A 24,026-nucleotide genomic window follows, 5' to 3' on the forward strand; every position below is an offset into this window, starting at 1 on the left:
AAAGTTCATATATAGCTGTTGTTGTTTCTGAACAGCAATATAACAGATGCTTTGACACTTGCTGCATAACGTTCACACGTTATTTTGGCTGTGAATGTGGAAGTATGTATTTTAGAAAGTTTGGTTTAGCTTTTCCTCTGTTAAACTAGAAAGACCTCAGCTGTTTTGTTTACTGTTCACTTTCCAGTGAAATTTGCTTGAAACTCGCCCTGTGAAGTTGCAATGTGCACAAGTGCTGTTTTACATAGTTTTTTACTTTGCATTTTACATTATACATACAAAGATGGCTATGCAAAAGGGGTCACAATAACTATCAAGTTTCCCAGACATGAACCTAATTGCCTTGTTTCTGAGACTATGATATCCCACATTTTGCATTTGTTGCTTATTTTTGGCTAAGTTGATGTATGCGGCAAATGTTGGTTTCACTTCCTGTCCTGAAACGTTTTTTTAATGACTCTTGTTTGAGCTTTGCTGATGTGCTGCAAGTACTGGGATCAATGCCGCCATGATTCATAGGCCCTCTACATCCCTGTTTGCTCTAGGCTGCGGTTTATTCCCCCTTCTGTAAATTCTTTTCTCAGCACGTGGAGAAACCCTGACGGATGGCGTGGGGCAGCTGGCGTGATGTTTATACGGAAATATGTGACGTGTCAGGACCTTGTCTGGCTTGTAACCCTTGAGTAGTCGAGTGTGAGGTCTTGGCATATAGTTGTAGCACTGCAGTTTGTCATTAAAAACAGGCATGACTTAGAAAATTGAGAGATGCGCAGCAGTTAGTCACTTATCAATGTGTCAGGCCTGACTATCTTGTGCTTCTTGGCTAATAATATCCCTCTCCATGAAAGAGGGTCTCTCCTTTTACATATTGCAAGATTAAAGTCAACACATAGCTATTCGATCAAACCACACGCAAAAAATGAATCAATGGGCACCAGATGGGATTCTGGTGTGTTGGTCATTTTTTCAAAGGAATAATTCACCCAAATTAGACCTCTGCATTTTATTGAAGTCATAGAATAGCTTCCAATGATATTCACTGATAATCTTCCCCTCCAGTGAGCTTTTAACCCTTGGAATGATTGAGTCAGTGAGTTGAACTCAAGAACCTGATAACTTTGTAAATGAACTGGATGAATGTATTCATTGTAAAGATGTGACTCAAAAGAATGATTCATTCTGATTCATTAATGCACCGTGGATTACACAGACATATGCTATGTTGCAGTGATAAACAACTTTAATATGAGTCGGTTCTTCACATTATGTTTCATATGACTTCAGAAGACACTGAGACACACGGAGCCCTTTTGAAACTGTTTTTGGCGGTGTGAACTCAGTACTGTAGTTTTAGTATACCGCACTTTGGCCACAAGATTGTCTCCTGTCTTGGAAGATAATTTCTGACATAGTCTGCAGAGTTTTGTGGACTATGTCCTGCACTCACAAACATATGCGTGCAGTACGTAACATGATCTCTCTACTTACTTTTTAAACGAATCTCCATGTTACCTAATAAACAATTTATGGCATCAGCTCTTAGATCTAATGAGGCCCATTCATTTTTAAAGTTCCCTTGCACTTTCACATTCTCAGATTCGATGGACGGCTAGCACAAGGCCATCTGGCCAGTACTGAAAACTGTGTGTGTAAAAAATCAAGGTGTTGACTGCATGCTGGGTGGCCGAACGCATGCTGTTTTGACCGTTGACAAGACTGTGATGACCACGATCCACTGGACCAGAGGATTTTTTTTTTTCAGTAATCATTTCACTAAAATCAAAATACCCAACAACATCATGTTCTGGTAAACAGCATCACCACTATGATAAACTTTGGCTGTCTGATCAGCTGCCAAAGGAATATCGTGTCACGCTGTGTATTCTGCAGACATTAACCTTTGAGCTCCGTGTCTTAACAGCAGTTCATACAGACAGAGGTCATCAGCTCTTAAGATAGTAAAGTTACAGACATGTGTTTGACCAGTTTACATTCCTAACACATGCTGCACAAACATAATTAGGACAAGAGCATGTGCATTGATTATTAGTTTACATACCCGTTGTCAGATTGTCAATCAATTTTATGTATAAGTGAACCTAATTTTACTTTTGTGCTGTAAAAAGGCACCAACAGCAATATAAATGGCAATGTTCAATAGATACATTGAATTCTAATTGGAATAATATGGTGGAACTTCAAAAACACAATATTTACTACAAAAGTACTACTTATGGTAGTTGACCAAGCAGGAAAATTGATCAGCCAATGCAGACAGAAGATCTAACTATGGTGACCAACTGATAACAAGGTAAGCCTTAGAAATGTGCAGACCCTGAAAGGCAATTAAAGCACTCATTAGTTTATGCCCGCCCAGAGACCTGGGGCCTGTACCATGATGGTAGTTGAACAAACTCAGGGTTGTAGGATTAGTTTCGAGTTGACAAAACCAAACCACTCCAATCCAGCTTTGTTGGTACCATGATGCTGATCATCAGCTTTCTCTGTCAACTCAGGCTTTGATCCTGAGTTTGTGGAGCGTGTGCACATGAACGCGTGACATCAGTGGTGAACAGCCAATCACATGGCTTGCAACAGAGAGAAACTCTGATTCACTTCTCGCGAGAGAGTCAACGCGATTCAAAACTCTTTTGCTGAAGGTTAAGAAATTGAAGAAAATGAAGAATTTAAACGCATTTACACTAAAGAAAATACTTGTCCATGAAAGAGGAAAAATAAAAGAAATGATCTTGCTCTATCAGGGCAAGTGAAACTTGTTAAGTTAGTTTATATAGTTGCTCGATAATATATAGCAATATAGACTCAAACATGTAAGGTCACATGTAGTCATTTTTAAAGAGTTATAAATAAGATGTAAAATCAATACATATTACATATGATCTGTATATATTAATATTCATTTAAATTCATTGCTTAATAATAACTGTTAAACTAAAATTGCTTGTGTGTAATGGATTAATAATAATATAGATCATATAATAATTATATAAATCATAAAATAATTCTATAAATCATTAAAGCAAGACAATTTCATCTTTAAATATTTGTTTTTACTATATAGTGACCTTTAATTTGGAGGAAGTGAAACCGGGGACGTGACTTTATTGCATTGATGTGTCAGTATCACTTTGCTCACATCTGATTGGTCCAATTTCGGTTTGAGATCTCTTATCCAGAACATAACCTGCCCCGGAGCAGGTTAGCTGTGGAGAGTAAGTTACTATGATAATGAACACCGCTAAAAGCCAAGTCACTTTCATGGTACCTAAAACCCAGGATTGGCGCAAACTAATCTGAAACTTACCTGGATAGCCAGTGAATCCGGCTTCATGGTACAGGCCCCTGATGACTTGAACTGTGTCAGATGCAAGTATTGTTGTATTTCTCAAATGCTTGGTGCTCAGAGTGGAAATTGCATGCCATTATTGGCAGGCATCGTCGTCTGCATCCTTCCTTCCTCTTTGTGCCGCCCAGTTTCAAGTACTCTGATCTCTCGATTAGATACATCAACTTCATCTGAAATGACAGCAGAAAACAAACTAGTTATTTCAAGAACAATCAAAGCCCAAGGAAATACAACTCTGGAAGGAGGAGGGTGTTTGAGGGTCAAATGAGGACAAGATGAGGCTCTGTGGCTCCATCTGGCATGTGGAGATGCTTTTATCTCTTTTCTGACTCTTGACTCTCCAAAGTATTGGAAAAGGTGTTTTATTGACTAAGACTATATTGACATTCTGTTTGAATGTCCTGATCATTGTTTCTTTTAAAGGAATAGTTCAGTCAAAAATGAACATTGTTATTACTTATGCTGTTCCAAACTCAAAAGAATCTTTCATAGAAGAACAATTTTATTTGAAGAATATTAACTTCTTAAAATGGCAAGTGATAGTGACCACAAGCGATCCATACCACAACAACCTGCATGAAGGAAAAAATGATAGCATATGGGTTTAGAATGACACAAGGGTGAGTAAATTACAATTTTTCATTTTTGGGTGGACTATTCCTTTAAGTTGCTCTTTCAATATAATGCAGATCCAAAGAGAGCAACAAACCAGTAAGGAAATGACATTTTGTGATCAATTGCTGCTTACATACGTGGGAGATGGGCTTGTTCTTTTACATTGTGTTTGTTGTCATTTGTCTTTGATTTATTTTACAAAACAACCTGCCATCCTCAAATAGTTGCTATGGAAACTGCACATTTATTCAATAGGTCGGCTCTTGTACAAGACCCCAGAACAAAATGTGTTTCAGTCGCATTCAGTCATCAGGTTCAGGCTGGGTTCAGTTCAGCCCTCGCTTCTGCTTGCCATTCACGTGCTGTGAGTGCGGGCAAAAGTAGCTGGTGGCCTAATATGGGTTGCAACGTGTCCTCCATAACAAGCATTCCCAGAGGAAACTTCTATTGCTCAGAAGTTGCTCTTCCAAAGCTCAGTAGACTTATTGGAGAGCTCAGTTGTGTTTAATTAGGTATCAGAAGTTTCTTCAGCAATTTCTAAGAAGAAATGACAAGAGACACCAATTAAACAGTTGACACAGAAAGATCTATGAAACTTAAGTGGACAGCATAGCTAAAATTCATAATAAAAATGGTTTTACCGAATCATATTTAAAGGAATTGAAGATTATACTGTATCTTGGTAAATCAGAGCACAACAATCTGAGAAGCAGAAGACTTCAGAATCAGTCTCCAGTGAACTTCTAGAAGAAGCAACTGGGATGTTAAAGATATCTCATTTGTGGTTTTCGTCTGAGACTCGTCCAAACTTTTCTTTGATTAACTTGTGGCCATTAGAGCGCAAATCAATGTCAGGCTGCTCAGCTGAAAAAGGATGTGTGCTCTCTATCACAACCATGTGCTGCAGTCATCCGCCGTGCTGCAGAAACCAGCATCAGCAGCAGTCAGCCTGAACCTCGGGCCTCAGATAGAGGTGGTGATAGAGGAACGGGGGTAGGGCATTTTGGTGACAGCTGGCCTCTATAAATAACCCCAGCGGGTGGAGGCGGAGAGCAGAATCCACGTGGTGGATATCCTGCAATGCGCGCCATATTGCTTCATGGCCAATCAGAGGCAACCATGAGACTATGAACACAAGTGTGAGGTCAAATGATGCCAATGTATATGCCTAGTTTCAGTGGCCTATTTTTTTATCGTATTGAGCAGGAGGGAGGGTGCAGATTAGGTAACTGCAAGTGAAAGTGATGCTCGTGAATAGATAGATGATTAAGACAAGCCTTTAACATCTTCAGTTACCGTGATATTCGGCTTTTGTGTCCACACATCACTCGCACACAGGATAGTCTGTCATGGGAGAGATAAGGTGAACGCATGTGAGCACACACACATAAACATATGAACAAAGTACTTAAGTTTAACAAAGATGAAGTACTACTTTAGCTTTAGGCTATTACCGTAAACTAATCAGAATGGCCTTTTCATGACTCATCCTTTTATTTGAAATCACAAAGGCAGCACCTGGGAAGATATACACAGTAAATTATGAGCATTCACTTTTAAGCAAATTTAATGCACAAATGAGTCAAAATTTACTGTTGCAGTTGTGTACAACATTGTAAATGAGGTTTTCCGTTGATAATTTTACCTGGTACCGTTGTGTAGCATCATTGATCCTCTGCAATTCAGTTGCTAGAAGTCTTCTTCGTTGACAAATGAACACCTGCTATGCAAATGCTAGCATTGCAGTTTCATTCTTTCCTCTTGTCTTCCACAGCCTTTTGGACAATGGTGTTGTATCCCATCAAAAGATGTTTCAAAGATGCCGGAGAGCGCGTGGAAGCTGGTCTTCTACACAATGTCATGGTCATACAGCACCTACCTTTTGTTTTTCACTAGTTATTCCTTCTTTCAAAACCCTCCGTCTGTGTTTTACGGTAAGCTCCGAAGCTGACGCACATCCTGTTTTTGCATGTAATACTTTGATTAAACCCTGAATACCCTGATAAAGGCCTGAATAACTCAACCCTTGAAAGTTTTGAAAGTTCAGTTTTTGGGAAAAGGCCAATTTGTTGCGTAAAAGTTTGTTGGTGATTGCTGTTGTCAGTGTTAAATGTTTAATGACTAAATAAACATTAATATGAGTGATTAATATAATGAATAAATATTAATGGTCACAAGTTGCTATTATTTGCTAATTTTCCTTATCAATATAATAACCGAGTTATTCTGATCACCACACTGATCACCATTTATGCTCCAATTGGTAGTTGGTGGATCATGTCACTACTCATTTGCATTAACGATACAATACTACTTTATTAATCCCAATAAAAATTGTCACAATGCCAAAGATTGCTGTTGACGGAAACCGTCAACTGCCATGCTGTCTGATAAGCCCTTGAGTAACACATGAACAGCTTTAATCTCTACTATATCAGCATCAGCATAAACCATCTGTTTTATGAGGCCAGTGTTCCACTTTTTGTCAGCAAGTCAAGGTCATTACCATCTAGTGTTGATCTTTTTATGGTTGTGGAGTGTCACTGGTTTATGTCGTCTTTTTGGTTTAGACTGGAAGAGCGGGATGTCGGTACCCACCGATATTGCAATAGCTTACCTTATCCAGGGCAGCTTCTACGGCCATTCCATATATGCTACGGTCTACATGGACGCATGGAGGAAGGACTCTCTTGTCATGGTGGTGCATCACTTCATCACTCTGGCCCTGATCACATTCTCCTATGCCTTTAGGTCAGGCCAATTTACGGGCTTTGTTAAAACAGTTATTCTACATCCTGTTTTAGTTTCCATTGTTACAACAATAAAAACTTGCATCTTAAAGAATAAACGATACAAAGAGTCAACTCAAATAATATGCCACTAAAAGCCACTGTTCATGTTTTTGAACACATTGTCCGCAGATACCACAACATTGGCATTCTTGTCCTCTTTCTTCACGACATCAATGACATTCAGTTGGAATTCACCAAGGTCAACGTTTATTTCAAGATCCGGGGAGGGAAAGAGTACTTCATCAACGATGTCCTGTCCAACATGGGTGCCGTCAGCTTTAGCATCACATGGTGAGGCTTGCCTGTTGATCAAGAAACCAGAAGCTTTGCTATTGATGCAAACTTTAAAGTGATTTACACAAGTTGACATACATCCTTGTCGTTTGTGCAGGTTTTGGTTCCGTTTGTACTGGTTCCCCCTTAAAGTGCTGTGGGCCTCCTGCGTCACCAGCATCCAGTCGGTTCCCAACATTCCTTTCTACTTCTTCTTCAACACACTCCTGTTTGCCCTGCTCCTCATGAATATCTACTGGTTCCTGGTAAGAATGGGTAGTTTCATAACACAGTGGCAGTATAGTAAAGCTCATTACTCATTACAAAACTTGAGTCTTGTAATGAGTCCACCGTGAGCTATCATCACCATGATGATAGCTCACGGTGGACTCATTACAAGACTTGAGCATGTCAATTAGAGAGGCCTTAGGTTGCTCTAGAGTAGTGTTTCCCAACCCTGGTACTGGAGTACTCCCAACCATGCACATTTTGGATGTCTCCAAATCAAACACACCTCCTTCGACAGTCAAGATTCTGAGACCTTGAATGGGTGTCAAATAAGGGAGGCATCCAAACTGTGTACTGTTGGGGTTTCTCCAGGAACAGGGTTAGAGACCAGTGCTCCTGGGGGACTGTCCCAGGAGTAAATGGACTTTCAGTTGCTCAAGACAGAATTATCTACTGAAACAACTGCTTTTATTGCCCTATTATCAGTAGTATCAGTTCATGTTAGCTTGCTATCTAGCAGATATTTTATCCCAAGCATCTTGGAGTACACTTACAATTTGGACAGATCCCATTAACTGTCCACTTGAATTTTAACCTACATAATTTGGGTAGCTAGCTGAGAACCTAACACCATTTACCCTGTTCAAGTTGCATTTCTATGTTATTGCATGTAAAGTCTCTGTAAATGTCAGCCGTTTTTGTCTCTTTTTGCAGTTCATCGTGCTGTTTGTGGCGAAGGTCCTGACGGGCCAGATGAAGGAAGTAAACGATGTCCGGGAGTACGAGGAAGATGACTTAAAGGAGAGAACAGACACTAATGATCAGATGTCTACTGAAGGGTAAGTGGAGAAATGCAGCAGTCTGTGGTTCAGGCATACACCATGTGCATGTAATAAAGAGGAAGTCATGTGGTTGAGTAGCAGTTGAGGCTGAATTGAGACTTGCAAAGCCTACTACCTTAAAACACTGGTCCTTATGTCCCCTTGTGAAGTATCTACTTGCGAGTTGGGAAGGTGCAATAACAATTTGATGAGTGTTCAGATTATTTCTTTTGAATAAATTTTTTTTTTTTTTTGGCTTATTCCTACTGGTAATTATAATTATTGTGATGGTATACATGTGCACTTAACCCATAAATATGCTCATTCCAATGTAAGTTGAAGGCAGCATAATGTTAATTTTCTGTCAAAATGTAGTTTTGCTTTAACAAAAAATATAAAGCTAACTAGACCAGAAGGATATATATAAAACAAGGCTATTTTCTACACTTGATTTCTGCTTAATCTGAGCTCCATTTCTTTAAAAGTTTCACAGTCGGGCAGTATTTGTTATTGCTCTAGATATTCTAACCACAGGTTAAGACAGATTTGTGCCACACGCCTGATGACATCAATGACATCTTTAGGTTTAGGGTAACGCAATCTGAGATCACAGAGTCTGTTTCGACCTGATCTGTGAAAAAAAAAAAAAAAATGGCGACTGGATGAAAGTGCTGTCTCATGTAGATGTGACTAGCATCATGGCATTAGTCCTGTCCTTATCTCTCTGACCGTGAAGTGATATCAGACCATTCCACGTGCATCCTGTGATCACCTCTTTCTAGCCTGACTCTGTGCTTTTTATGCATCTTCCTTCCTCTTAGGAAACATGTGCAGAACGGGACCACCAAGGAGAAACATCAATAATATCTAGGTGCTGCCACCTGCAGGCACTTAACGATGACTGCAAGGTACTTATGTGACCTAGTTTGATTCCTAACCTCAGACGGCCAAGGTGCTTGGATAGTCACACAGAGAATAAGAAACAAATCGACCATCGTCTTTGTTTTATCCCTATTGTTTTTTAATCACTGTTATTATAATATAATCATAGCACTGTGAATGTTATTTGTTATCTGTCTCATATATTGCTTTAAAAATGTTTTTTTTTTTTTATAAGTTAAATGAGTAAATGAATCTATTAATTGTTAAATCAGGAACTAATGGTGGGAGTGACTAGGATATCTCTGGACATGAAATACAATACCATGCATTTAGGAGAACAGTGGAACACATTATATTCAGGTTTTGTGGTCGTCATCTGGGACCACATTTTGTTTGATAAGATTTAGACCGTTTTTGTTTTTCTGGTGTATATTATTTCCAGTAGTGAAGGCACTAAAAAGGGTCAGTACGTATCTTGTTGTAGGTCGTACTAGTGGAGTGGTTCTCAAATGGTTGGTCGAAGACCTGTTCTGTAAAGCAAGGGAAGGCAATGTTAAATGCATATAATGTTAATGCAAATAATAAAATACAATTAACCATGAAATCATGCATAGTTAGAAGAGTAAAATAAATGGAAATTCTTACCATGTTCTTTTGTTGTTGTCATTAAAGGGCATGCTGTACATCCAATCACACTCAACGGTATTTTGTCACAAATTCATGTTCATAATTAGTAGCATGTCAAATTAGACATATGCCAACCTCTTAAATGATAAACAACCTTGCAAGGTTAAAAAAAACCCATCCAGATTACAGTTTGTAACAAGGATAAAGAGTTTGTGCTGACCAGTTTAAGTCATGTTGGTAATTCTGCATATTGTTGCACTGCAAAAAATGATTTTCTTACTCAGTACAAATATCTAAATAAAGATACATTTACTTGAGAAGCAAAATTACACAGGATGTTAAGTATTGTTTACTGAACAATTCATAACATTTAAAACAAGAAAAATATCTGCCGATGCAGTCAGAAATATAAACTTTGTTTTAGTTTATTTTTCTGACCCTGTTGGCAGATTATTTTTATTTTATTTTTAAGTAAAATCTTGATACATTTTTCAGAAAATGAGATGTAATTTTGCTTCTCAAGATATATCTTGAATTTAGAATGTTTCAATATTTGTACTAAAAAAGGAGACAAAAATACTTTCATGGTAATATTATAACATTTCAAGTTTAAGCACTTCTTTAAACCTTTATATGATACACAATAATAAAATTAGTGTCCTGAAGCAAAAGCAGTTGAGAACCACTGTACTAGTACATCAGCTGCCTTGGTTTTTTTTTTTTTTTTTTTAAACATTAACTACACAGGTTACAACGGCCTAAAATCAGCCTGATCTGGATCAATCAAAATCATGTTTGTACAGTATTACTGTGTTTGAATGTAGATGTCTGAAAGGGAATCGCTTTTAATGTTTAGATTACAAAAATACTGCTTGCATTCCTTCCATTTTTTTTTTTTTCTTCTTCGAGCATCCATTGCGTCATCAATGCTAGTTTCAGATTGGCAAAAAAAAAAAAATCATACGCTCAAGATGATATATCATGTTATATAAATACGGATGAAGAACTTGATAACTCGATGGAAATGGTTAGTTGTGGATGCTTATTTAGTCCGTTACAATGGAGAAACATTTACTACCTACACAAATTAATCAAAGTATTTAAATGCAAATGTATTCAGGAACGCATGCGATTTGAGAATATGCTTTACAAAAAAATCCGTACGACAAAAGACGAAATGGAACTGATATTATCTGTCGTGACGTATTGAGCACTCCAAAAATGTCGCAATACTTGAATACTTAATTTGCCTACTGTATCAAAAGTTCTGTTCTGTACAATGCTTAATCTTAGTGCACGAATGCTGATGAGGTCTGCACGTCGCTGTGGTCATGTCTTCCGTTCGTAATGCTAGCTTGAGCTAGCCGTTTATGACTTTGTTTTTAGCATTGTTAAAGAGAGTGTTAGCCAAAACGATGGCACACTTTGGTGAAATATTCTTTGAAGACAATTAAATGCTGCTGTTGTTTTCCGATGTGAGATTTTCCTGTGTACACATTATTTATACAGCAGACGTGTATGATGGTACTCTTGGAGCGTCAGTTTCTGTTCTCCACTTTTCTTACCCAGCATTGTCAAATCACTGGAACAAAACGTAGTTGCATGCAGTTTTGGGTAGTAATCCTCAATCTGAGAATTTTCTTGCGACATTTACACGCAGCTGCTTGGAGAAAATAAGCAAAAAGAGCAGCATTCGCTACTCATTCTCTTCAGATAACTGATTGACAGCGTCAGATGCACATGCGCAAAAAAATTCCCAGAAAACTTGGGTTACCAACTCGCAACAACCGTTAAACGCCACCATACACTCCACCGATCTTTTATGAAAAAGTTCTGGATCGTTTGTTATTAATTTCCATTCAACACTGCTCTATTCAGTCAGAATGCAAGTGTGGAGAGTGGAAATAATTTGATCACTTTGAGAATATGCTTAAAATACGTTAATCCTCTTGAAAAGTGCCAAAAATAAAACCCTGGTGAGTGTAACGGCAAAGCAACTTTGGATTTGAGGTGTTTTTGCCTGGGGTATTTTGTTATATCATGGTTATAGAAATGTTATTTAATTAAAATTGCACTGTAATTTCTTACTACTGCTTAATTTTTTTCCCCCTGTATGAAACATATTTTTTAAAAAGTGGTAACTAGGGGATTTATACTGATTAATTTAACATGGGAAAACAAGTTTTGTTTGAACATTTTTCTTGGACAATTTATTCACTCTTTATCTTGATTTTGATCTGACCACAAGGAGTGACAGGTATTATCTCAATTGTAATTGAACAATTTTGATAATTTTTAAGTTGAATTGATGAATTGAAACAAGTTGTGTCGTGTCATGTTTTTCCATTTAATAAAAACTGTAAAAAAAAAAAAAAAAACAAAAAAAAAAAACAACTGCAATGTGTTCTTAATTCAACAAATGCCTTTATTTTTTTCTTCATCCTTTTCCTTAAGAATCAAGTTTATGTACCTCTGATTTGTAGAGTTAAATCCAGTTTGGAGAAAAAAAAAAAAATGTAATCAGTGCATGTCGAAGCGCATCAGCTTCCATAAATAACAGCAAATTTTTACCACACTGCTTCCTAAAAAATAGTGAAAGCAGAACTGGACTTTGGGTGTCAAAACAACCAGTGGAATCAGGATACAAGAACAAAATGGGAGTTATAAACGTCTTGAGAATCATGGAGTTAATAATATTACTCTTTTGAGGAAAAACTTTAGGATAAAAGAATCTGCAAACATGAAATGCCAAACGGTTTCCAAACATCATATTATCAACATAATACTCACTCCGAAGAGAAACAGCAGTTTGAGTTGAGGTTCACACGTTACGAAGATTGTGAATCAATCTTGAACGTTAACAGACTTCAACTCAACCAGCAACAATTTTGGCCCACTTTGTAGTAGCTGCCAGTGAAGAATAACGACAGGAGGAGGGGCTTTCTGGAAACCGTTAAAAGTACAATCCGCGATTGATGCAAGAAGCACACAGTTCATGACGACAATTAAACAAACGCAACATACCGGAACTGACTTGTTCGCGTTATTAGCTCCGTTTGAATGATTACGGATTGTATTTTTTAAGGACACGGGACTTGAGGCAACGTCGAGACAAGGAAGACTTGAAAGGCTAGTGGAGATGTAGTGGATGAAACACTTGGCATGGAAATTAATGTTCAGTCTCAGAAAAGTAATCAATCAAACAAATAAAGTAGGTGTGATATAAAGAAAGCAAACACACTCTTGGCTCTGCTGAGAGCCGGGCGGCCCCTCGTATTGCAGATGCGTGAAGAGACGGGTGGACACAGGTTAGTGCTGTTTGACCCGAGGAGCCGTGACTCTACGCAGGAAACCGTATAGAAGTCCAAAATTCTACAGGAAAACAAGAAGTAAAATGGTTTTATTATGGTGATGACAAATATGTTTAAATATATGGTATATGGTTATTACGGTAATGACAAATATATTTTTTTCCCCCCCAGGGTTATTATAGTTAACCAAATCTAAAACTATAAAAAAAAAATTTCCATTATTTCCCATATTTTCCTGATATATTACAAATTTATACCATCACAGTAATGAGAGTATGTTGTGAAAATGTGCTCAATTGTCTTCAAATATATATACATACACATATATAGATTTATTTTTATATTATTTCCATAATATAACAAAAATAAAGCTGGCTAAAAACATAACATGTATATTATAAAATATAATATATTTCGCTTTTGTTTTTGGGATAAAATGTGAATTCATGAGAAAGAATACAAAAAACAATAAAATTAATAAAAATGTACTAAAATCAAAATAAACAGTTAATATATATATAAAAAAACCTCAAAATAATAATAAAACCTATAATTGTATATCAAGATACTAAAATAACACTGATTTGATAGAAAAAAAAAAAAAAAAAAAAAAATAAAATATATATATATATAGAAATATAAAACTGAATATTATATTCAGAATATTAAAAATATTAGTCTTACCTGGACGGCCAAATACAGCACTCCAAGATAAGATGCGATACAGGCAGCTAGCAGCAGGTCAAAGATCGCTGGCTTTACCCTGGTTTGTTTCAAATGCAACAATATTATTCAAACAGCAATTTTAATATAGGGTTAAGAGCATTTTTAACCCTGGGTTAAGCAACATTTCACACTTGTAAAGCTGTATATGTATATAAATATGATAATTAAAAATGTCAACTCATCTTGAAACCTAACCCAGGTTTAAGTATGAAAGACATGACAATATAACGTTTAATAATCCTGGATTAACAAAAGTTTGAAAAGAATGCTAGAAACTTAAATAAACTTACACTAATTTAAATAAACATCAAATCATTGACAGTCTCACCTATAAGCATTCATGGTCTGCTTAAGTTGATCATAAAAGACAAATTCAGGGTCCCTGCCAAAAAACAAAAACAAAAAACAATCATTAACCTCTGAATGTTAATGTCAAATCAACAGTGAGCACTGCTACGGTGGTTTCACCTCTTATCCGCTCTGACCAGATGCCTCTTGACGTCCTTCAGATAACGGTTCAGGTAATACTCCAGCGTGTTAACAATGCTGCTGTCTTTATCCAGCAGCTGGGCGGCTCGCGGCTGCGCCGTCAGCCAGTCCACCAGTGACGTCAGCTGATCCTCCTGCACCTGCTGTTGGGAAAGCAGAAGCGCACTTAAATCAAGAACAACAAACACCAGGAACAACATGCCAAGTTTACAGCGACAAGTCTTGCCAGTTCCTGTCTCTATGAAACCCCTTCTTCTGAAAAGCACAATGTGCTTTGATTGGTCGGCTGGACCAGTGTGTTCTGATTGGTCAAGCGCGTCGAGTGTGTTTGAGAAATGTCCCGCCCCCTACCATCACCGCCAGTTCCAACACACTACTAACTAACTCAACCAAGCCCCGCCTCTTTATTCTGTGTATGAATTATTTAAATGAGAAATATTGTGATGTGTTTGTTCCCGGAAGAAAACTCAAGGCTACAACGGAGGCGAAACAGTGACACTGATATAGAGAAGAACTCCCGCTGGAGGACTTTGTGCTTTGGAAATTTTTCATGCTCGAAACAGCAACATTACAGACTGAAGATAGATGAACACAGGCAGCAGATTTTGGGCTGTAACATGTCATTCGTCCATCTTCTCATACTCACCATCTGTTCAGTGAAGATCTCCAGGTCTCCGCTGGCACCCTGAGTGAAATATGACAATTATCACACTGTTAAATGCTTTATGATTAATAGCTTTATGATGGCAAATGATAGGGCTGCATGATTCATAAAAATAAAACCAAAATTGCAGTATGGCTTAGTGCGATTATTAAATCATAAAGGCTGCAATTTAACTACATAAATATTGTGTGTAAAATAAAATGTTTACAGTTGTATTGTGATATAAAATATTAATTATTTGTAGAAGTACATTTTTTCTTAAATAATTTATTTTACAGTCAAATATTACAATAGTAATATTTCTTATTTTGTGTAATTGTTATTTAGAAATAAAAATGACAAAATATCTAATAAATGTAATAAATATAATCTAATAATGTATATGTTAATATGTATATTTTATTATATAAATTATATATAATAAAATAAAAATAATAAACAAAAAAAAATCGCAATCTTTATAAAAAAACATTTAAAAAAGTAATATTTCTTATTTTGATTATTATTGCTATAATAAAATATATCTAATAAATTTAATAAATATTATAAATATATATATAAACAATAATAAAAAGAATAACCTGTTTAAAAAAAGCACACGACATATCAAAATCTTTATAAGAAAAAAAAAAATATCACAATTAAATTAAATAAATAGTAATTAAATAATTAATTTGCAATTTGAATGTTTTGTGGAGCATTACATTTTCAAACAAACTCCCATTTTCATGCACCGCTACATTTTCTAACCATGTAGCTCGACCCAACGATTATATAATTACTGTATATTTAAGAAATGTCAGCAAATTAAATCTACATACATATCAATATTTGCAAAGAAAAAGACAAAAGAAGATAATGCCACATTACTTTCTCTGTCAGGTTGTATATCACTCTCGCCAGCGTTTCTGCAATGACTTTAGTGTTGCGACTGAGTTTCGTCAGATCCACGTGAGGCCTACGAGAACATGGAAACGAAACAAAGAAGACGTCATCAATGACGGCAACCAATCAGCAGCGAGGGAGGGAACTAACGGTCGTGGCTACGATGGGGCGACAGAGAGAGAGCACCAATCATCACCCACCCAGCGGTGGCCTCTCCCGCCCCTTCCAGAGAGGACGACACTGACCGCATGTCCATGATGGAGTGGCGTGCGGGGCTGCGGTGGCTCTCCAGGTGGGACAGGGTGAAGGCAGGCAGGCGGCGGATGCCGAACCGCTCATGTTCCCACGCCAGAGTGTCGTCAGCCAGGTTGATCTTCTTGTGGACCATTGAGAACTTCAGCTCGGGGTGCTGATGGGCCGCCACCTAATAATGAGAGATAACCATGACCCGCCAATGGCGTTTGACATCACGTGGAGCAAACGGTGAACTTTTTCGTATTCATTTCCAAATAACGAGAGGACAGTCTTACGGTCTCCAGCTCTTTGAGCAGGGTGTGCTGCGGGCTGCCCTCTTTCGGCGGCTTGGACACGTGGAGGTGAAGGTTGTCGCTGTTACCCAGAGTGTCCAGACACAAAACAAACGCCACGTTGTCCTGGAGCAGACTGGAATCTGAACGACAGGGAAGAGGTCAAAACAAACCTTTAGCGTGCTTTTTTCTTCAATTAAATTCTTAGTGTTTTGCTGCTTATTATCATTATTGTTGTTATTATTACTAAATAACAATATTAAAGTAGGAAATATTACTAATATTTCTAATATTTAACTAAAAAAAAAAAAAAAAAAAGCAATATAGTATATAAATTTGACATTTAAGAGCACAATAAAAATACATCAAAGATTTATCTTTTTCTTTAGTATAAAAGGAGACATTTACAAAACAAATTATTAAATCATAGCAGTGCTTGACTCTCATTTTTTCCAGATAAATATTGATTTTTTTTTTTTTTAAAAAGAACATCAGGGGCACAATGAAAAATAATCAAATACTTCCCTTAATAACGGGACATGAGGAGACATTTAAAAGCAAAATTATTTTAACTTAGCAGGACTTGAGATATTTTTCCCCAAGAATTATTTTTACTTTTTTTATTCCTGATAAAGATTTATCAGATGCATTTAATTTTCTTAAAGCTTCAGATTTGCTGCTTATTATCATTATTAATATTATATTTATTAATATCACTATTTTAATATTTGACAGTAAAAACATTGAGTATTTAAGACAAACAATACATATATATATATATATATATATATGTGTATTTATTTACTTATTTAGGAATGCAATGAAAATGTATCAAATACTGAAACGATTAATTTATTTGAATACAAAAAGTACTGCAGTGATTCAAATATATTTCTACTTCAAAGTGTTTTATTTATTTAATTATGGAATTATATATATTTTAATACTGACTTTTAATAAAGGTTTTTATAAATAACATATATATAAATATATATATGCAAATAATATAATAAAGCTTATATATTTATATGCATTTTAATATATGTAAATATGTAACATTTTATTATACTAAATAAATACCTATTAATAAGTAAGAAATAATATTAAATAAATAATATTTAACAATAAAAAAACATCAAATTATCATAACACTTATTATAATACAGCACTTCTAACTTTTAAACTATTAAACATTCTAAGTTTTAAACATTTAAACTGTATTAGCTCTGCACGTTCATGAACAGTTCACGTCTATTCTTAATGTCAAATGCGAGTGAAACGCTCACTCTGTGTAGGTTGTGACGCGAGGCCACGTTCGCACCTGTGTGATCCAGATTGTCCTCCAGCCAGCGTTTAGTGCCTTGGTAGTTAAACTTCCCACCTCCCGACAAGAAAAACAGCAGGTTGTATCTATAAAAAAAAAAAAAAAAAAAAAAAAAAAAAAGACATTTTTTGTAAAGCACGCAGACAGAAATCTGTTTCAAGCATCTGTTTTACTACACAAAACACAAGTGTTACCCTGCATGCGTCCTCTTGTAGGAGTAGAGTCTGGAAAACAGTCGCGCCAGCTCCAGCAGTATGGCGACCCCGCTGCCGTTCGAGTCCGCGCCGTACGACAGCCACTGAAAGAAAAACACACGCTCAATATCACGACAATATCTCACAGAGCGAAAGAGAGCGAAAACGGCCATGAGATCCTTACCGGAGCAACTCCAAAAGAGTCGTAGTGAGCCACCAGGACGATAGTGGGCAGATCTTCTCCTCCTGCACCTGTGAGACGCCCCTGAGGACATAAATGAGAGATTATATGATGGAAATCACGCTTTGCTATTTGTGAGTGAGTAAAAAGGCAGACAGCTAGTGTCAAAGCCATACTGAGTGACATTTCTGCCATATCTCACTTTAAACGCAGACAGCTGCGCAACACAGGGTCAAAATTACAGTTGTATTTTTTTGTTGTTGTTGTTGTTTTACAAAATATTCATCTCTAAAGCGCATTCACACAATGACGTCTGCTCTTGTGTCAACAACACACGAGTCATGGTGCTCTCGTGAACGCACGTTGAAGATTAATATTTTGTAAATAAAGTGGTAAATTAAGTTTTTTTGTGCACACAAAGCCCTCGCGTCGCTTCATAAAATTGAGGTTAAACCACAGGAGTCACATGGAGCACTTTAATGATGTCTTTACTACCTTTCTGGGTTTGAAAGTGGTAGTTGCTCAGACTGTCAACGGAAGGACAAAAAGCTCTCAAGATTTTATCAAAAATATCTAAATTATATAAATTTGTGTTCTTAATTTGTGCTCTGAAGATGAACTAAAGTCTTTGGAACGACATGAAGGTGAGTATTATTAGATTATTAGAAGGTGAGTAAATCATTTAAATATGTTTTAAATAGACAGCAGCAATTAAAATTTTGTCAGAACCTGTAATTAATTACATGTTGTTTTGTTTAATTGTCAGTTCAGAATCGTGATCTCTATGTTAAACAAAAAAAATCATGATTCTTAATTTATCCAGAATCGTGCAGCTCTACATTAATGTCAAAAGGTTTTAACCCGATTTTAAGCAAATAATGGATTGAATTTTGGTCACAAATTTGACTTTAGAAGACATTGTTGTAGTCCAGAAGTTGAAGAACTACTTTTATTAATGTTTATTAATGTTAATTGATGATAAAGTAGCCTGAATGTTCTTCAAAACATCATTTTTGGTTCAGAGAACAAGGAAAGTCAAACAGGTTTGGTAGGACAAAAGGGTGAGTAACTGATGACAAAACCTTCGTTTATGGGTAAACTGGTCTTTTCTGGAGTCAGTTATACTCACCTCTAGGCTAGTAATGGCCCAATCACTGACAGCTTTACTCTGAGCTCCACTGGTCACCATCTGAAAACCATTAGCTGTCGCTGTGTGCAGCAGCACTGTTCCAAAACAAATACATACACATATTACATATATAAACACACACACACATTATTTTTTATTAATATGTATAAAAATATTATTATAAAATAAAGCATATATTTTATAAATGATACTTTTTATATAAAGCACTACATAAAATACAAATATGTAAATATTATGTTATTATATGTTATGTTATTATGCCTATACAATTATAATTATATTATACAGTTTATAATATATATATAAAATATAATTATATGCATAAGAATATTACAAATATATATATATATATATATATATATATATATATATATATATATATATGTATAAAATATAAACAATTAAAAACATTAAATATTAAATATATTAAGTTAATATAAATATATATATATATATATATATATATAATAAAAAATTAAATATATTTAATATTAATATAAAATAGCAAAATATTATAAATTGTACATATTTATATTAATATATGCTTTAATATATTATATAGGTTTAAATATAATATAATTGTGTATTATTTATGTACAGCTTATTGTAATTGAGAAATGTTATTTATATATATATATATATATATATATATATATATATATATATTAATATAAAATAGCAAAATACATAAAAATAATTATATATATGTATGTATTCTTGCTTTAACATATTATATTTCACTATAATATAATTGTATATATTTATGCACACAATTCATTATAATTGAGAAATTTTATATAAACAAATTTGTATATACAATAACAATTAAAAGGATTTTTTTAATATATATTAATATAAAATAGCAAAATATTATATAAAAATAACATTGTAATATTAGTTATATATAAAAATTTAAAAAATATTACATAAATATTAATATTATTAATATTACATTAAAAATAAAATATAAAAATAATAAAAACATTAAATTAAAAAGCATTTCATATAAACTACATTTGCTCTTGAATGTTCATAAACGATTTTCCACAGAAATACGTATGTTCCGGTACCTTCAGCAGCTGATGAAGACCCCTGCGAGGACGAGGACATCTGTGTCTGCGTGTAGATGGACAGCAGCTCCTCGTCCTCCAGGGCGAAGTACACGGGCACGATGGTCTCGGTGGCCAACAGCTCCGGCTCCAGCTCCATGAACTGCTACAGTGGATGAAAAGAGACCACAATCAGGTGGGAACATCCCACACGTGCCTCTGAACGGATCACAGCCTTACCTGCACTATGTCCTGAGGCATAGTAGACATGTTCTGGGGCAGTATGATGACCACGGCTCCCGCAGACTGTCGGAGGGCTTTCTGGTATTTCTCGAAAGAGAAATCGGCGAGCCGCATCATCACGCATCGCCTGCTGAGCACCTCGGCCTCCACCGTACGAGCCTCAGTGTTTAAAATGGCATTACGGGAACCTGCGAATCAATTTGGCTTGTTAATGCATGTGCCACATTTACTATGACAAAAACCTACCTATTTCATATTGCATTATGATCGGATGTTTTTCTTCCTCTTCACCAAAATATATCAAATAAGTATCTGAGAAATCCATAAACACCTGTAAAACCAGTTTATTCATGACTTCTACTCATGAAGATGTTTGATAAACAGAGCTGACACAATCTGACGCTTGGATGAAGGGTTATTATCCTTAACTAAGACTAAAACTATCGCTAATTTAATAGTAGAATAAATTAAACTAAAATAACACTGCAAAAAATATCAAAACTTTACACCCAAACAGCTCTGAAGGAGTCACAAGTTTTAAGTTAAGGTACCAATGTTTTTTTTTTTTTTGAACACGTACTATGGTAATGGTATTTCCTGGAGTACCTTGGTGTGGCATGCAAGGTTATTTTTGTTAACTAAAATAAACTATTAAAAATATTTTCGTGAAGATGAAATAAAAACAAAATATATATTTGATGAAATTAGTTAAAAGTTGAAACACTAAAATTTAAAACTAGAAACAGATAAAAACTAAAACTGAAATTAAGCGGAAATAAAAACAAACATATAAAATAGTAAAAATGACAAAAGCACATCAAAATGACTAAAAATTAAACGAAAACTGAAAATATAAAAATAAAAGCCAATTCAATTTAAAGTAAAAACTATTAAAACTTAATTAAAACTATAATAATACATAAATATTACTAATAATGTAAGAGTTCGTTTATTTAATCCCCAAACATCTCTGAAAGAAGTAATAATGTTTTTGTACTTATATACCGCGGTATTTAACATAGTACGACATGTAAATATCAAAAAGTCTATTATTCAACCGTTGATTGGTTTGAACCAAAAACCCCTCAGTTATGAGCCCTGAAGAACATTTTGAACCTAAAAACACGGTAATACCATGGTACCAGTCCGGGGTGTTAACTGAAAGGTTGTAGGTTTAAACCCCAGCTGACGTTGATTAATAAACCACTATGCCACCACATGTCCTAAATAGAAAGAGAGAGCTGTTAATAAAGCATTATATGGTCATATAAAGCGTGTTGTGATGGTTCATTACCGTAGGTTTGTCCCTGCAGGTCGTACTGCTGCATGCGGTACACGCTGAACTCATGCGCCGCTTCCGCGCGCAGCGGACACACCAGCACCAAAAACAGCACCAGACTCAGCGGAAACGACCACTTCAGCATGTTCTCCAACACCTCACTGGCCTCCTCGAACATGCTGGAGCCGGTTCGGTAGATTCCGAAGGAGAGAAACGGAAAAAAGACTGAATGAATGATTGACGGCGATCGCTCGAGCTGTCAAGCGCCGTGGTGGTGAGAGTTTCAGGCAGGCGAAATCATTGGACACCTACACGTCTGAGACTAACGTTTTATTTATGTACTACGTTTACCTTTTTTTTTTCATTACAGATTTCGTAGAATACAGCAAGTTAAGCATTTTATATTTTAGAAAATAATGACAATTTATGAAATCTTGTTCATGTGCCTCTTTTTGGTGTTGGTTGGGGTCCATCAGGAAAATTCAAGGACTACCTCATCTGACCTTTTTCAGATTTATTTATTTAAAACATACAAAATCAGTTACATTTGGGCAGTGCATACAATTCTTCATATAAAGAATAAATTACAAGCATAAATAACGAAATAAATGTCATTGTTTATAAACTTTCTGTCATGAGTCATTTTATCAAACTAATATTTTATTGGTTAGATATAAAACAATATGCCCCCTGAACTATACTACTACTACTACTACAAATAATAATAATGTTTGTATTAAAATATAGAATAAAAATGTCACAGGAAATAATTACATTAAGTGCCCTTGATGACCACTAGAGTGGAGTCTTTCCCCACAATCAAAACCTCATCCCTGTGGCATTTTCTTACTGGTTAAATTAGTCAAAGATGATTAACATACACTGTTATTATATAGAAGTAATTGAACTGTGATTTTACTGTCAGTTTAAATTCAGGTTTATACTCAGTTATTAGGGATTGATTAAATAAAATAAAATAAATATGAAGCTCAAATACCCAACAGTATTAGTTTGAGTGTGACATTACTCTTATGTATGTCAATTTTTTGTTTAGTTATTGGTCCATATAAAAATCTGTTTATCTATTTCTCTTTTCATTCATCGTCTTTGTGCTGCAGAATGTTATTCCCTGCACATTTAAATGATTAAAAGTATTTGATTTTTCAGTCTTGAAATGATAAAATCTGAGATACCTGTTGATTTTTGACACATCCACTCTAGAAGATGTTCTATTCTATTCTATTCTATTCTATTCTATTCTATTCTATTCTATTCTAAATAAACATTTGATATGATTACAGCAATATTTCTGGTTCCTGGCACAGATATTCAACATCCTGGTGTGTTTGTATTAATTGAGCATATTTATTTGAATATTAATCATATGAAAATACCAGAGAACACTTTTACACAGTGATCTGTTCCTGCTCCATAAAGCCATTAGAGAAACTCTGAAATCAGTCTGAGAGGAGAAACAATTGAGACATTTGATAAGAAATGAACAACAAACGAGCTGAAGACAGTTAAAGGATTAGTTCACTTTAAAATGAAAATTAGCCCAAGCTTTACTCTCCCTCAAGCCATCCTAGGTATATATGACTTTCTTCTTTCTGATGAACACAGTCGGAGTATCACCCCAAAGCTCCTAAGCTTTATAATTACAATGCACGGAAACCACCTGTTTGAAACTCCAGAAAGTGCATCCATCCATTATAAACATACTCCACATGGCTCCGGGGGTGGGGGTTTAATAAAGGCCTTCTGAAGCAAAGCAATGCATTTGTGTAAAACAAATATCAATATTTAACACGTTATGAAGTAAAATAGCTTCCGTCAGATCGCCTTTCGTATTCAACTTAGGAAAAAGGCGTATCACCTCTCGCACTTCAAAATGCTTACGCTATGTCCTATGCCTTCAGTATTCAACTTACAAAACTTTTCTCGTAAGTTGAATACGGAAGGCGGTCTGGCAGAAGCTAGATATTTTACTTTATAACATATTAAATATGGATATTTTTTTTTACACACATATCGCTTCGCAAGACCCCCTGGAGCCGTGTGGAGTACATTTATGATGGATGGATACACTTTCCTGAGCTTCAAAGTCATTTCCCTGTTCACTGCCATTATAAAGCTTGGATGCGTCAGGATATTTATTAATATAACTCCGATTGTGTTCATCAGAAAGAAGAAAGTCATATAGGATGGCTTGAGGGTGAGTAAAGCTTGGGGTAATTTTCATTTTAAAGTGAACTAATCCTTTAACCCTTTAAGACCTGGCTTTTTTAGAGTTTTTTTTTTTTTTCTCTGAGCGACATACACAAAAGTAAAGACTCATAACTCCAAAACTGTAGCAAGGAGAGTCAAAAAGTAGGTATCATTTATATTATACAGTTTAT

At 35.5% G+C, this 24,026-nt stretch overlaps 2 protein-coding genes across 6 annotated transcripts in view; one reads left to right on the top strand and one right to left on the bottom strand.

The window, feature by feature from the left end:
- Nucleotides 1-9,625, top strand: part of cers1 (ceramide synthase 1) — a 15,132-nt gene extending 5,507 nt beyond the window's left edge. For all 3 annotated transcript variants that reach the window (XM_051908582.1, XM_051908581.1, XM_051908583.1), the window contains exons 2-7: nt 5,757-5,916; nt 6,553-6,733; nt 6,904-7,065; nt 7,166-7,313; nt 7,990-8,114; nt 8,918-9,625. In XM_051908582.1, coding sequence (XP_051764542.1) covers nt 5,802-5,916; nt 6,553-6,733; nt 6,904-7,065; nt 7,166-7,313; nt 7,990-8,114; nt 8,918-8,960 — 774 coding nt within the window. In that variant the 5' untranslated portion in view covers nt 5,757-5,801 and the 3' untranslated portion in view covers nt 8,961-9,625. The remainder of the gene's footprint in view (nt 1-5,756; nt 5,917-6,552; nt 6,734-6,903; nt 7,066-7,165; nt 7,314-7,989; nt 8,115-8,917) is intronic.
- Nucleotides 9,626-12,009: 2,384 nt separating this feature from the next.
- On the bottom strand, nt 12,010-21,931 carry ncln (nicalin). Of its 3 annotated transcripts, none has more exons than XM_051908551.1 (15): nt 21,643-21,931; nt 20,346-20,536; nt 20,127-20,268; nt 19,036-19,130; nt 17,910-17,990; nt 17,726-17,829; nt 17,529-17,617; nt 16,211-16,350; nt 15,881-16,104; nt 15,666-15,753; nt 14,778-14,816; nt 14,111-14,274; nt 13,971-14,024; nt 13,601-13,679; nt 12,010-12,977 (listed from the first exon to the last, which is right to left on the bottom strand). In XM_051908551.1, the coding sequence occupies exons 1-15, from the start codon at nt 21,803-21,805 to the stop codon at nt 12,915-12,917; spliced, it is 1,716 nt and encodes a 571-aa protein (XP_051764511.1). In that variant the 5' UTR covers nt 21,806-21,931; the 3' UTR covers nt 12,010-12,914. The 3 variants fall into 3 exon arrangements, with proteins under 3 accessions (XP_051764511.1, XP_051764512.1, XP_051764510.1); XM_051908552.1 differs by having other exon boundaries at nt 15,926-16,104; nt 20,127-20,271; XM_051908550.1 differs by having other exon boundaries at nt 20,127-20,271.
- Nucleotides 21,932-24,026: the final 2,095 nt, after the last annotated feature.

The sequence above is a fragment of the Ctenopharyngodon idella genome, chromosome 10 (genome assembly GCF_019924925.1).
Source record: "Ctenopharyngodon idella isolate HZGC_01 chromosome 10, HZGC01, whole genome shotgun sequence".
In the NCBI taxonomy this organism is placed as follows: domain Eukaryota; kingdom Metazoa; phylum Chordata; class Actinopteri; order Cypriniformes; family Xenocyprididae; genus Ctenopharyngodon; species Ctenopharyngodon idella.

Excerpts from the sequence above, each read along its gene's own strand:
- ncln (XM_051908550.1), bottom strand. The coding sequence starts at position 21,805 with ATGTTCGAGGAGGCCAGTGAGGTGTTGGAGAACATGCTGAAGTGGTCG. Across the intron at positions 17,618-17,725 it reads TACAAGAGGACGCATGCAGG|ATACAACCTGCTGTTTTTCT; the intron begins GTAACACTTGTG and ends TTTTTTTTATAG. Across the intron at positions 13,680-13,970 it reads CAGACCATGAATGCTTATAG|GGTAAAGCCAGCGATCTTTG; the intron begins GTGAGACTGTCA and ends GAAACAAACCAG.